We start from the raw sequence: 12,202 nt of genomic DNA, 5'->3' as shown, positions 1-12,202 counted from the left end.
GACAGACAGACAGACAGACAGACAGACAGAGAGAGAGAGAGAGAGAGAGAGAGGAGGAGAGAGAGAGGAGAGAGAGAGAGAGAGAGAGAGAGAGAGAGACAGAGACAGAGACAGAGACAGAGACAGAGACAGAGACAGAGACAGAGACAGAGACAGAGACAGAGACAGAGAGAGGAGCGGGAGAGCTTTAGTTTTTGATATACTGTTACCTTGAACGCCGTGCGATTTATTAATCAGTTGAGTTATAGTTCCTGACAAGTCCTCGATCCTTGTGGGGTTGCAAATGTCGAGCAGTGAGTCTGGGAAAAAGGAGCCAGGTAGAAACAATATCGTTACAATTGATCGTCTGCAAAATCATTCTGCGCCGAGTTTTTTTTCAGTAATTCAGCTACCAATTCTCGTGCTGTGTTCAAAGAGACGTTTACAGTGAGGGTCGAACTTAGAAAAAACGAACTTTAGGTAATGTTTGGTTGTTATTTTTCTGTTTTTTTTTTTTTACAATTTGGCAATGTCTCAAATCATTACACAAACTACAGGATCTTCCGTAAGTAGGCCATTTCTGTTTTTTTTTCAGCCATCACTGCTCTTGGAATGACGGGGGCGCTGGCTCATGCAACCGGAAGGGATCTCGGGGATGTGCTTACGGGTAAGTGTCATTTGAGAACAAAAACAAAAATGGATGTGAATGGTAGTGATTTGTCATTTGGCAATGCGAACCTAATGATGGAATGAGAATTATTAGGCATCGACACCATCGGGCTGTCCCTATTTCTGTCGATATTTTCTTTTTAAACAAAACAATGATTTGCCCATAGTACGCTAAAGCTAATCTTTATGCCGAAACACTATCTATCTTCTCTAAGAACAGTTCGCCTCTTTAAAACGTTCGACCATTTTTCAGGTGGCGTCGAAGTGGTTGCCATGGCGACCGAGGTTCTTCTGCTGCACACTTCTGCGGGTGGATTTTGGACGTCTTGTTACCTGGTTTGTGTCCTGCTTAGCTGCTTTTGCGTAGCTGTATGGACTGCTGAAACCACAGTCATGGCAGTCTGGGATCTGCTGCCTCAAACGCCCAGGTATGAAACACATTATCGTATACATTGTGTCTGAATGCTAATGCTCATTAATGTACAACTCAAATATGCTGCCCTGCATATTTTTAGATGTTCCTATAGTTAATAAGGTGTTTAAAAAGTGCACAAGTTTTGAATGCGTCAATTCCTATAGTCCAATTTTTCAACCCTCGCCCGCACATGGGGGGCTGCCACCCCCAGGTAGTTTTTCTGCTCTGCACTCAGCATTTTTTTAGAGCTAGAAGCCTGATCTTTCGTATAGCTGCCCCTCTATCCTTTCTTGATGTCCACTGAAAATTTCAAGTTTCTGTCGTTTTTGGTTTCGGAGATATGACCTTGTTACCTGGTTTGTGTCCTGATTAGCTGCTTTTGCGTAGCTGTATGGACTGCTGAAACCACAGTCATGGCAGTGAATAAATATCATAATGTCTGACACGATACATACATGACCTTTTTCTTCAGGTCATGTCATGACCCAAATGACAAATATCAAATATCTTGCGTTGGCTATGGGCTAACTTGACTTGAAATGACCTCAGCAACAAAAACCTGGTCGGATAGTGGGCCAAACAGGTTTTAGCTGCCTGGGCACCAGAATTCGGCATCGTCATCGGTGTATGATGAGCAGCGCACTTGATATCCAACGGTTACCCAAAACAGCAACCTTTTTTAGTTTGACCTGGCCTTGAAGGTCAATGACTGACCTGAGAATGTAACACTGGGTATCATTGGATTTGTCTCTTCCCAAAGAATCTTTATGGTCCTTACCAGGGCTGCGGAGTCGGAGTCGGAGTCGGAGTCGGAGTCGGTCGGAGTCGACAGTTGTGACCGGAGTCGGAGTCGGAGTCGGAGTCGATTTTAGAAACCCGAGCCGGAGTCGGAGTCGGAGTCACCGAAAATCTGTCGACTCCGCAGCCCTGCTAGGTCTGCGGAGTTGGAGTCGGGAGTTGGAGTCGGTCGGAGTCGACAATTCTGCCCGGAGTCGGAGTCGGAGTCGGAGCTGGTTTTTGAAAGCCGGAGTCGGAGTCTGAGTCGGAGTCGCCGAAAATCCATCGACTCCGCAGCCCTGGTCCTTACTGCGAAGCTCTATCTCCAACAGGAACGAAATGGCGCGGGGGGTGGTACCCCCCCCCCTCCCTCATGTGCGTTCTAGGATGGTAAAATGGCAGGTGCGGGCGAGGGTTAAAGAGAATATCCCATCAACGGTTCTCTGTCGCTTTTTGCAAAGGTCTTTTACTTGTTGCATCAAGCAACATAGGTTCAGCCCACCGCTAAAGTAATGTGCGGTTTTACCAATCTCAACGGATGGCTTTGACGGACGATTTTTTAAGGCGGAGTGATCGAAAAGAAGGCTCCAATGGAAAACGTTGCAGCTGCAAGGCAGCAAGGGTGACGATACATGTAAGCAACATTCAAAGTTTTATTGTAGTCTAGCTAATCGTTCCTAAGCTTCAGAAGCAGAACATACCAATGACTGAAACCGCACATTACTTCTGCTTTGGACTGTACCTACCTGAGAAATGTGTGCGTCTTTGAGAACATAAGAACACACTGCAAGTTATCCCTCGCCGGACCTATTAGTTTTCTACATACGCGCCGGCCGAGGGGGGGGGGGGGCGGGTACGACCCCCCCTCGCCGTTTCGCCCCTGGTTGAGCTAGCGCGTCGCGGAAAAAACGAGCGTGTGCGCCGTTACGAGACGCAGAGATTGGTATCCGATTTTAAGGTCCTAGGTCAACCGGTGACCTCTGAGGTCAGGTCAAGTGCCCCAAGGTACGGTTCAGTTTTTGGTGAATAACTTCGCAAAAAACGGCCGCAGAGCCGCGATTTTGGCAGCATCGTGTTCGCCTTGATCAGGCGCGTCGAATGATATACTTTTTGTCCGGGTCAGGTCAACTTGGGATGTTGACCTCAGGTCAAGGTCAGGTCAGCACCCCCAGGTCACGAAGTTGGTCGAAAGAGGTCATGTCGCATATCATTCGATTCGGCAGGTCTTCCTGAGTCCATTGGTGGCTTTCCCGACTCGCTAGCTCAATTTGATCGGGAGTTATTGACAAAAAACTAATATGACCTTGATGACGTCATAAATGACGTCACGCAAGGTCAACATTGCAAAAGTGACGCATCTAACCTTGCAAGGAGTGCATCAAATCACGATTCTGTGTGCTTGAGATAGTTGGAGATCGTTCCCGGCGCCAGAATAGCAGTTTGAATTTTTCCCCATTGACTTATAATGGTGAGGTCACGAAAATGACCTGACCTCATATGACCTTTAGGAAAAATCCGAGATATACAAGTTGTGAGACTCATAATGCATACTAGATCCTGCAAGTTTCATTTCCCTGTGACATCTCCTCTGGCAGTGAGGGCGTTGCGAAGTTGCGACATCTGAAGACCGTGCAGAGGTTCACTTATGACGTCATAGGTCAGTGACCTGACCTGACCCAAAAATGCAGTTGGTGTCAAAAGATGCGGCTTGGATCAAAGGTCAGGTATGCCAAGTTTCAGCTCTCTATCGCCAGCGTGTTCGGAGCCATCGCGAAAAAACCCTGTGGGGGGGCGGCAGCCGCCCCCCCCCCTCGGCCGGCGAGGGTTATACTAATGATGGACAGTAAACGATTGTTGTTTTGATAATTTTTCTCTATGATTTTCAGATTTCGCCAGCTGCTTCGAAAGCCCGCTCTGGCCGCGGTGTTCGGGCTCCCTTGGCTCGGCTACAGCATTGGATACTGCAACAAGGTATGATAAAATTACTGCACCACCACATGCGTGCACTAAACTTTATATTTGGTTGGCTAGGAACTGCGGTTTAGGTGGCAGGTTTGTTGTTTTGTGTTGTATGTTGTATGTTGCAGGTTTTAGGCTAGGTCAGGTTAGAATAGGTTAGGGTAGGTTAGTTGTTAGGTTAGGTTAGGTTAGATGCCAGTAAAACGCCTTTTGGGCGAAGAACGAGCAAGCGAGATAGTGAGCCCTGCACATGCGGAATGGCGAGAGGGTACTTCCAACGGGCTTGTGCAAAGCACCCCTCTAACCGGTCGCTAGCGGTGTGCCAAATTTGAACGCAATTTACAAACATTTACCTTTTTTAAGAAAAAAACCATTTAGTTACATCAATGAAACTTGATATGAAAATGAAATTTGAAATGAAATCGAAATGAGCTTAAATGAAAATGACATCAATGAAATTTGACCAAAGACGTCAAATTGATGATGGAGAAAAGGCGTACGAAGTTTAAAATTGTTAGCGAAAGCGGCTGGATAGTTATTCCAGAAAATTGGAGGGGGAGGGGGTCGGATCCGGATTAATTTGCATTCTTTATTTTTCATTTCATTTGGTAAATAAGAAATCATTTGTAACCTAACCTAACCTAACCTACAACATACAGCCGTACACCAACACCATAAAGAAGGATTGGCATACCGACCAAATACCAAACTGGTATCACTTTGGTATCGGTGAACACAAAAGTTGGTATCCAATCGGTATCTCCACACAGCACTCTTCAGCTTCATTTTTCTTTTCTTTTCACAGAACGGCTGGACTACTGTGACTCGAGCGGGACAGGCAGTTTTCGGGAACTTCACCATGATCCTTATCTGTATCCTCGAATGTGCCGCCATCGCTGCCGTGTTCGGAGCTCGACGATTCCAGACGTGCTGGTCGGCCATGCAGGGCAGGTTCTGCGGATGTCCCTACCCGCTGCTGTTCTGGGGAATTATCACACCGATTGGTTTGACGGTAAGGAATTTTATGACGTCAGTGGGTATGTTATTTTATGACGTCAGTGGGTATGATGGTGGGTTCTGTTCGCTGCTGTTCTGGGGAATTATCACACCGATTGTGTTGATGGTAAGGAACGGGATGATGCTACTGCATATGGTTTGTTTGTTTTGTTTATTAGGGTTTACGGGCGCGTCGACTGCGGTGGTCATTTTGCGCCCATAGCGCTGTTACTGGTAAAGGGGATATGTCAACAGGGAACTGACGAACTGAAGAAGGCTAGAACTAGTTGAGATACGTTGTTCTAGTAAAACGAGTATATCACAGGAAAAATGATGGATTGGATGTAAGAAAAGATGCTGCCGAATAAAACCCAGGGTGAGTCGTCACCCAACAGGTGGCGGATGGTGGTGCCTGGGGCAATGATCCTTTTACATGTTGACACGGCTCTACTATCAGAAGACAAACCTTTGAAAACGCACATATCCTTCGCCCTGGTGGGGGGGGGGGCCATTTTGGCCCCCCCTGTGGTTTTTCAGCGATAACTCAGAAACCACTTGAGTTAGCGCCCTGAAACTTTGTATAGCTGTTTATTCAACATTTTTACATCATGTCCTTTTTTGGGGGGTTCGGGTCAGGTCAGGTCAGGTCACAAGGTCACCAAAACTGACACCACCTCTAAAAAAGTTCAAAGCTCTCTCAAAGGCACAGCTTTTATCCGATCGATGTAAAATTTACAGTACTTGAAGATGTCACCCAGCTCTACAAAATGGCTATCTCGGATTTTTTATAAATGTGACCTAAGGTCAGGTCAGGTCATCGCTGCTCCCCATTATAAGTCAATGGGAGAATCGAAAAGTAGTTGTTTTTCAGCTAAATCGGGCGTGATTGTTCCTATATTTCGTTATTGAAGTGTCTTGGGTCAGCAAATCACAGCCCATGTGAAACCATTTGCTTGTGACCTCGCTGAGGTCACGCTAGGTCATCTCCCTGGTCACCAGAGGTCACCAGCGGTTTTTCTGCACTTACTTGTTATTGAATAGAGATAGAGACTCCGTTCGACGTTTATCGTGTTTGTCTCGTCAATGCGGATCGAATGATATGCAGCATGACCTATTTCGGTAAGGTCATGACCTTGACCTGAGGTCAAATTTTCAAAATGACCTTTCGAGGTCAAACTATATATCATTCGACGCGTCTCGACGAGCCAAGCACGATGGTGCATGAATCGTTTCTCTATTTTCTCGTGAATGCATGCTATAGTTAAAAACATTTTCAACGAAATTTGCCAAGTTGACCTTGCATGACCTCTGTAGGCCAAACCGTTGAGCTGAGGTCAAATCTGACCAACCTTGGCGAAAGAGCTTGAAAAGAGCTATCGATTGCTTTTTTCCGCGGCTCTCTAGCTCTTCTAGTTTCCGAGCTACAGCGGAATATGTCCGGCAACACCGAAAACACTGAAATTTGACCTATGATGACCTCTAGCGACCTCAATATTGACCTTAGCGAAAAAATGACCGAAATACTTTCGAACGTACTTGTTATGGGCTTTCGTTTGCTTTTTTCCGCGTCTTCCTAGCCCTCTTCGTTTTCGAGTTAGACGGGGGGGAGTCATTTTGGCCCCCCCCCCCCCCCACCAGGGCGAAGGTGGCTCAGACCCACACCAGGGCGCGGGATATGATGTGCATTGCAAAAGTGAAATAGTTTTTTAGTTGGTGTCGAGTTGAAGAGTTGGATTTTTATGTCTATGGGATCACTTTAACCCTCGCCGGCCGAGGGGGGGGGGGGGGCGGGTGCCGCCCCCCCCCCCATAGGGTTTTTTCGCGATAGCTCCAAACACGCTGGCGATAGAAAGCTGAAACTTGGGATACCTGACCTTTGATCCAAGCCGGATCTTTTGACACCAACCGCATTTTTGGGTCAGGTCAGGTCACTGACCTATGACGTCATAAGTGAACCTCTGCACGGTCTTCAGATGTCGCAACTTCGCAACGCCCTCACTGCCAGAGGAGATGTCACAGGGAAATGAAACTTGCAGGATCTAGTATCCATTATGAGTCCCACAACTTGTATATCTCGGATTTTTCCTAAAGGTCATATGAGGTCAGGTCATTTTCGTGACCTCACCATTATAAGTCAATGGGGAAAAATTCAAACTGCTATTCTGGCGCCGGGAACGATCTCCAACTATCTCTAGCACACAGAATCGTGATTTGATGCACTCCTTGCAAGGTTAGATGCGTCACTTTTGCAATGCTGACCTTGCGTGACGTCATTTATGACGTCATCAAGGTCATATTAGTTTTTCGTCAATAACTCTTGATCAAATTGAGCTAGCGAGTCGGGAAAGCCACCAATGGACTCAGGAAGACCTGCCGAATCGAATGATATGCGACATGACCTCTTTCGACCAACTTCGTGACCTGGGGGTGCTGACCTGACCTTGACCTGAGGTCAACACCCCAAGTTGACCTGACCCGGACAAAAAGTATATCATTCGACTCGCCTGAGCGAGACGAACACGATGCTGCCAAAATCGGCGCTCTGCGGCCGTTTTTTGCGAAGTTATTCACCAAAAACTGAACCGTACCTTGCGGCACTTGACCTGACCTCAGAGGTCACCGGTTGACCTAGGACCTTAAAATCGGGTACCAATCTCTGCGTCTCGTAACGGCGCACACGCTCGTTTTTTCCGCGACGCGCTAGCTCCACCAGGGGCGAAACGGCGAGGGGGGGTCGTACCCGCCCCCCCCCCCTCGGCCGGCGCGTATGTAGAAAACCAATAGGTCCGGCGAGGGTTAAGATGTATCGTTTGTATTGGTGTGCCGAGGGGAGGGGGCTGCGCTCCGGCCGTTAAACATTAAGTAAAGTGGGGACATTTGCGCTAGCGCTGTCAGCACCGTGAACATTCTAAACAACAAATGCAGTAATCCCATCAATCAGCGTAAGTCAATACTTGACGCTCATTGGCTGATAATGACGATTTTGGGGGCCAGAGCGTTAGTCCTCGCCGGCACAGGGGTTGATGCAACCCCCATCCCCCTAAAGTTTTTCGCGAATAGCTCGCGTAAAAAGCGGCCGATCGCAACAAAACTTTCAGTACCCTGGCATTGATCAATTGTACACCTACCCTGAAAATTTCATGACCTTGACCCAAAGACCTTTGACCTGTGACATCTTTTCCGAGACCATGTTTGGCCGGAAGCGCGATTCGGCGTATGTCGGTTCGCATTAGCCGCGCGTTTGCAAGCTTTTCGTGGTTTCAAACGTTCAAACATGTGATTTGATGTTGCTCCCATGCATTAGGGTGGGTGTCAAGGTCACCTGAGGGTCAGGTCAGGTCATTGACCTTTGGTGACCTCGTTTCACTTTTTCGAGTTTTACATGTTTCTAGGCTAGTTTTTGGAGCTGAATTCGAATTTAGCAACCATTTGAACATTTACGAAGTAGTTTTGGTGCCTTCGTAACATGTTGCGAAGCTGTCAGAGGCAGTTGACACGTATTACGAATACCCGTCACGACCCCTACCAGTTGACCTGACCTGACCTGACCGGACCTGGTCTAAATGCTTAAAGACATCATCTCTGATCAAAACTAACACGATATCCGTGATCAGCTCCCCGGAAAACCCCATAGCAGCCACACTTTACGACTTTCTATCAGGTCCCGATTTTCCCGATTTTCGGGTCATTGACCTGACCTGGAAGGTCACCCGATGACCTAGGACCTTAAAATTGGGTATCATCGGCTTCCTCTCGTGACGGGCAACACGCTCGTTTTTCCGCCAAGCTCTAGCTCGATCAGGGGCCAAACGTGAGGGGGGTCGTACCAACCCCCCTTGTGCCGTCAAAGGACGCAAAATGGCCTGTGCCGGCGAGGGTTAGAGGTAACGATTACAACACGGGCCGCTCAGTTTATGACTTGATTTTGATGTTATTTTTGTCCTCACTTTTTTGTCGGGAGCGTTCTTCTTGGTTTACACAGCCTTGGGTGTGCCGTTGACTCTTCTTTCATTCGGCAGGTGCTACTGATTCTCTCTTTGGCCTCGGTTCATCCAATCATGAATCTTCTTGGTCTGACGTCATTTGTGCTCTCACTGCTATTGGTCGTCATATCGGCGTTGGTTTTGCTCTTCACTAGACCAGGACCGATGCGACAGGTATGGATCAGACTGGAGTCTGGACAGACTGGATGGACTGGATGGACTGTACAGACTGGGCTGTATATCTAGACTGGACTGTTCAGACTGGGCTGTATAGACTGGACTGGACAGACTGAACCTGCAGACTTGGCAGATTGGACAGACTAGATTGTACAGACTGGAAAGACTGGGACAGATTGGACTGGACATGCCACATAGTCTGTACTGGACAAGCTACAACTGACGGTTTTGACGTTCCGTACCTACTTTGCAATCTTCTCTTCAATATAATTTCCTGCGCCCACTGTGCACTCTTGTTTGCCTCGAAAATCATGCTGTCATTGACATTTTTTCCTATATCTTACTGTGCATCGTCTACAATAAGAATATTGTTTAACTATTGTGAAAAAAATGACAAACAAAAAATGGTGCCACCTGTTTCAAAAGTGATGCAACTTTTACAGGTGCACTGTAGAACAACCAGACCTGCTTACACCGCGATTTATTTCAGAAATGGCGCATCATGACCACCCCGTGGGACCTGGCGCCACATCAGATGCAGCCGACATACGGGAGATACGAGACGTTTACCATGGCTGGAGTGGCACACTGAGTCAGCGGTCGTCTGAAGATACTGTCATGACAAAGCAGGCGACTGTCATGACATTTGACTTTCAGAGCTATGACTTTGATTTGTCACAGTCTTAAGTCATTTTCAACACCATGACTTTCCGCTATCGTAGGATCAACTGTCACGATATCAATGGAAGTTGTAACTGCCGTCGCACATTTGACTTTCCGCTATCGTAGGATCAACTGTCACGATGTCAGTGGATGTGACTGCCGTCGCACTATAGATAGACTCATAGATGACTGATAGCTCATATGCTGGTAATTTACTAGTAATATACTAGTAATATGCTCATATGCTAGTAATATTACAGGGACTGTGCCCCGTGGTACCATTAACTTCGCATTTGACTGAATACTCTGTCATGCCGCGAGCATTGAACTCGAATTTGACTCAGGAACCCTCATGGCGTGGTGTAAATTACTAGCATGCAGCTGAAGACTATGCGTCATGTCATCTCCGGTCCTTTCATAGTGTGAGACATACCACCCGCAGAGCAGCCAATGCTATTCTGCGAGAATGGTTTCCGCATGTGACCGATGCTAAATCGCATTAATCACAATCGCAATGTAACTCACATGTAGACTCTGCCGTAGTGCGTAGTGGTACTTAGTAGGAAGGATCTGAAAGAAATGTGGAGGTAACTCAACGCAGATGAGACTGGTAGAAAACCGTCGTTGGACCAGCGTGAACCTCGTCGAAAAAGTAGCTCCCGAAATCGAATCGAAAGGCTGATTGATCAACATTTCACTCAGAACTGATGTACATACTTGTCTGATATAAACGTCTTTTTGTAGTTTTTTTTTTCTTGTACCTTAAAGAAATAAAACAGCTATGTGCTCATTGCAGCTTTGTTTGTTCTAATGCAATGCTACCCTATGTCTATAATCGTATAATCATCAATTGCTTCCCTTGTATTCAACATACGAGAAAATTGACAACACTATTGCCGGCTGGGTCATTTATGACCCAAGGATATTTATCGAGGAAAAAAAGTTATCCGATGGCGACAAGAAGGGCAAAAATATACATCATGTCTTTTTCAGACAAATTTAGATGCCAGGTGGACGATCATTCAATAGATAGTAAAGTTCAAACATAACATAATATTACTTTTTGGGACGGCGCGCCATTGCCAGTGACCGGCGGCTGTGCAGTCCCGTCGTCTTGGGCTCCAGCAACTTCAGTGGACGAGCTCACACGAGTTTTATGCGGCTCCGACGCTCGTCGCTGAACCCACAAATCCAACAAAACACACGCACAAGTTCCTCAAAGTGCCACTTGCCTCCATTTAGAAAAAATGTTAAGATGTTGCTTTTGGGTCATATATGACCCAAGCGGCATTAATGGGTTAACACGCCCCCTGTAGGGGGGGGGGCGAAACGGCCCCCCTGTCCTTTTCCGTCGATATGTCCTAAGCGGCTGCAGATATCGCCACTAATCTTTCAGGACCCCTCCGGGCATCAATTTTACACATTGTGACCGAACATTTTTTCAGAGGCTATGATAGGTTGGCCTCAAATGACGTCAGAATGACGTCATGTTCTGCCATTTTCTACCGAAAATAGAGCTTCGGGAGAAGAGCTGTCAGGCCTACAGCTTTGAAGATACAGAAAAATGATCAAGACATAACAGGTGTAGAATTGACAGTGCTACAAGACTGCTATCTCGGATTTGTGAAAGTTTAGAATTTCGACCCAAAAAAATAAAAAGTATGTTTTGGATATATTGGCGCTTAAATTTTTTTTTTTAGTTTGAAAAACGTAATCTGTATGATAGCAGCTACCGTCTTCAATCTGCATACCAAATTTCAGATCGATATCTCTTTTTTGGCCAAGTTATAGCGAAAAAAATGCTCAAAACTGGTGACGTCAAATATTTATACTCTTTTTTTTTTGGCAATTGTAGACCACGTAGGGCAAAACAAAGACCACCATTAGACTCCCCGTGACGAGCTGCATCGAATCGGTATCCATCTTATGCAAAAATATTAACTTGGAAAGTTGACCTAATTTGACCTGACCTTGAACTGACCTTCACCAGAACGTAACCTAAGCTGCCCTCAAAGGCTGCCTGACCCACATACCTAATCGCATTTTTCATGTAAAATGGACCATAAAACATGCATCATACGACACTTTCATATTGTGACCCCCAGTGACCTGACCTCTGTAACCTGACCTGGTATCAGTGACCTCAGATAGCAAAGTATGTGTTTGACGAACAATATACCATCGATGGTTTTCAATAACTTACAAATTTACTCGATTTCAAAACACATTCCTTGAAATGCCTGTAACGTTGAAAATCCGACGTTTGACCTGACTTGTGACGTCATCGGTTTGACCTAGGCCAATGAAATTTGGTCACGGGGTAGTTCTACGGTGGGGCTATTGAACGCCGTTTGAATTTTGAAAATCGGCTGGTAAGTTTTCGAGATCTTAGGGGGGCGGAACGCCCCCCCCCCCCCACCCCGGATGGTAGTGTCCGCCGGTAGCCCTACGGGGCGCGGGTTTTAACCTTCGCCCCAGTGGGGGGGCATATGTTACCACCCTGTCGCGTTTTTTGCGTGTGAATAAAAAACCGCGGCGCGTAGCGCCGCGCCGCTTGGGGTAGCTTTTGGTACATCAATTTTGG

At 46.6% G+C, this 12,202-nt stretch overlaps 1 protein-coding gene across 1 annotated transcript; it reads left to right on the top strand.

The window, feature by feature from the left end:
• The first annotated feature begins 545 nt into the window (after positions 1–545).
• Positions 546–10,413, top strand: LOC122377017 (sodium-dependent dopamine transporter-like). The gene is made up of 6 exons (XM_043356987.1): positions 546–646; positions 902–1,076; positions 3,727–3,811; positions 4,605–4,811; positions 8,815–8,952; positions 9,446–10,413. The coding sequence occupies exons 1-6, from the start codon at positions 592–594 to the stop codon at positions 9,545–9,547; spliced, it is 762 nt and encodes a 253-aa protein (XP_043212922.1). The 5' UTR covers positions 546–591; the 3' UTR covers positions 9,548–10,413.
• The last annotated feature ends 1,789 nt before the right edge of the window (positions 10,414–12,202 follow it).

Source organism: Amphibalanus amphitrite, unplaced genomic scaffold, assembly GCF_019059575.1.
Source record: "Amphibalanus amphitrite isolate SeventyFive unplaced genomic scaffold, NRLGWU_Aamphi_draft 002457F_arrow, whole genome shotgun sequence".
Taxonomy (NCBI): Eukaryota; Metazoa; Arthropoda; class Thecostraca; order Balanomorpha; family Balanidae; genus Amphibalanus; species Amphibalanus amphitrite.
This window is presented reverse-complemented; position numbering and strand designations above follow the sequence as displayed.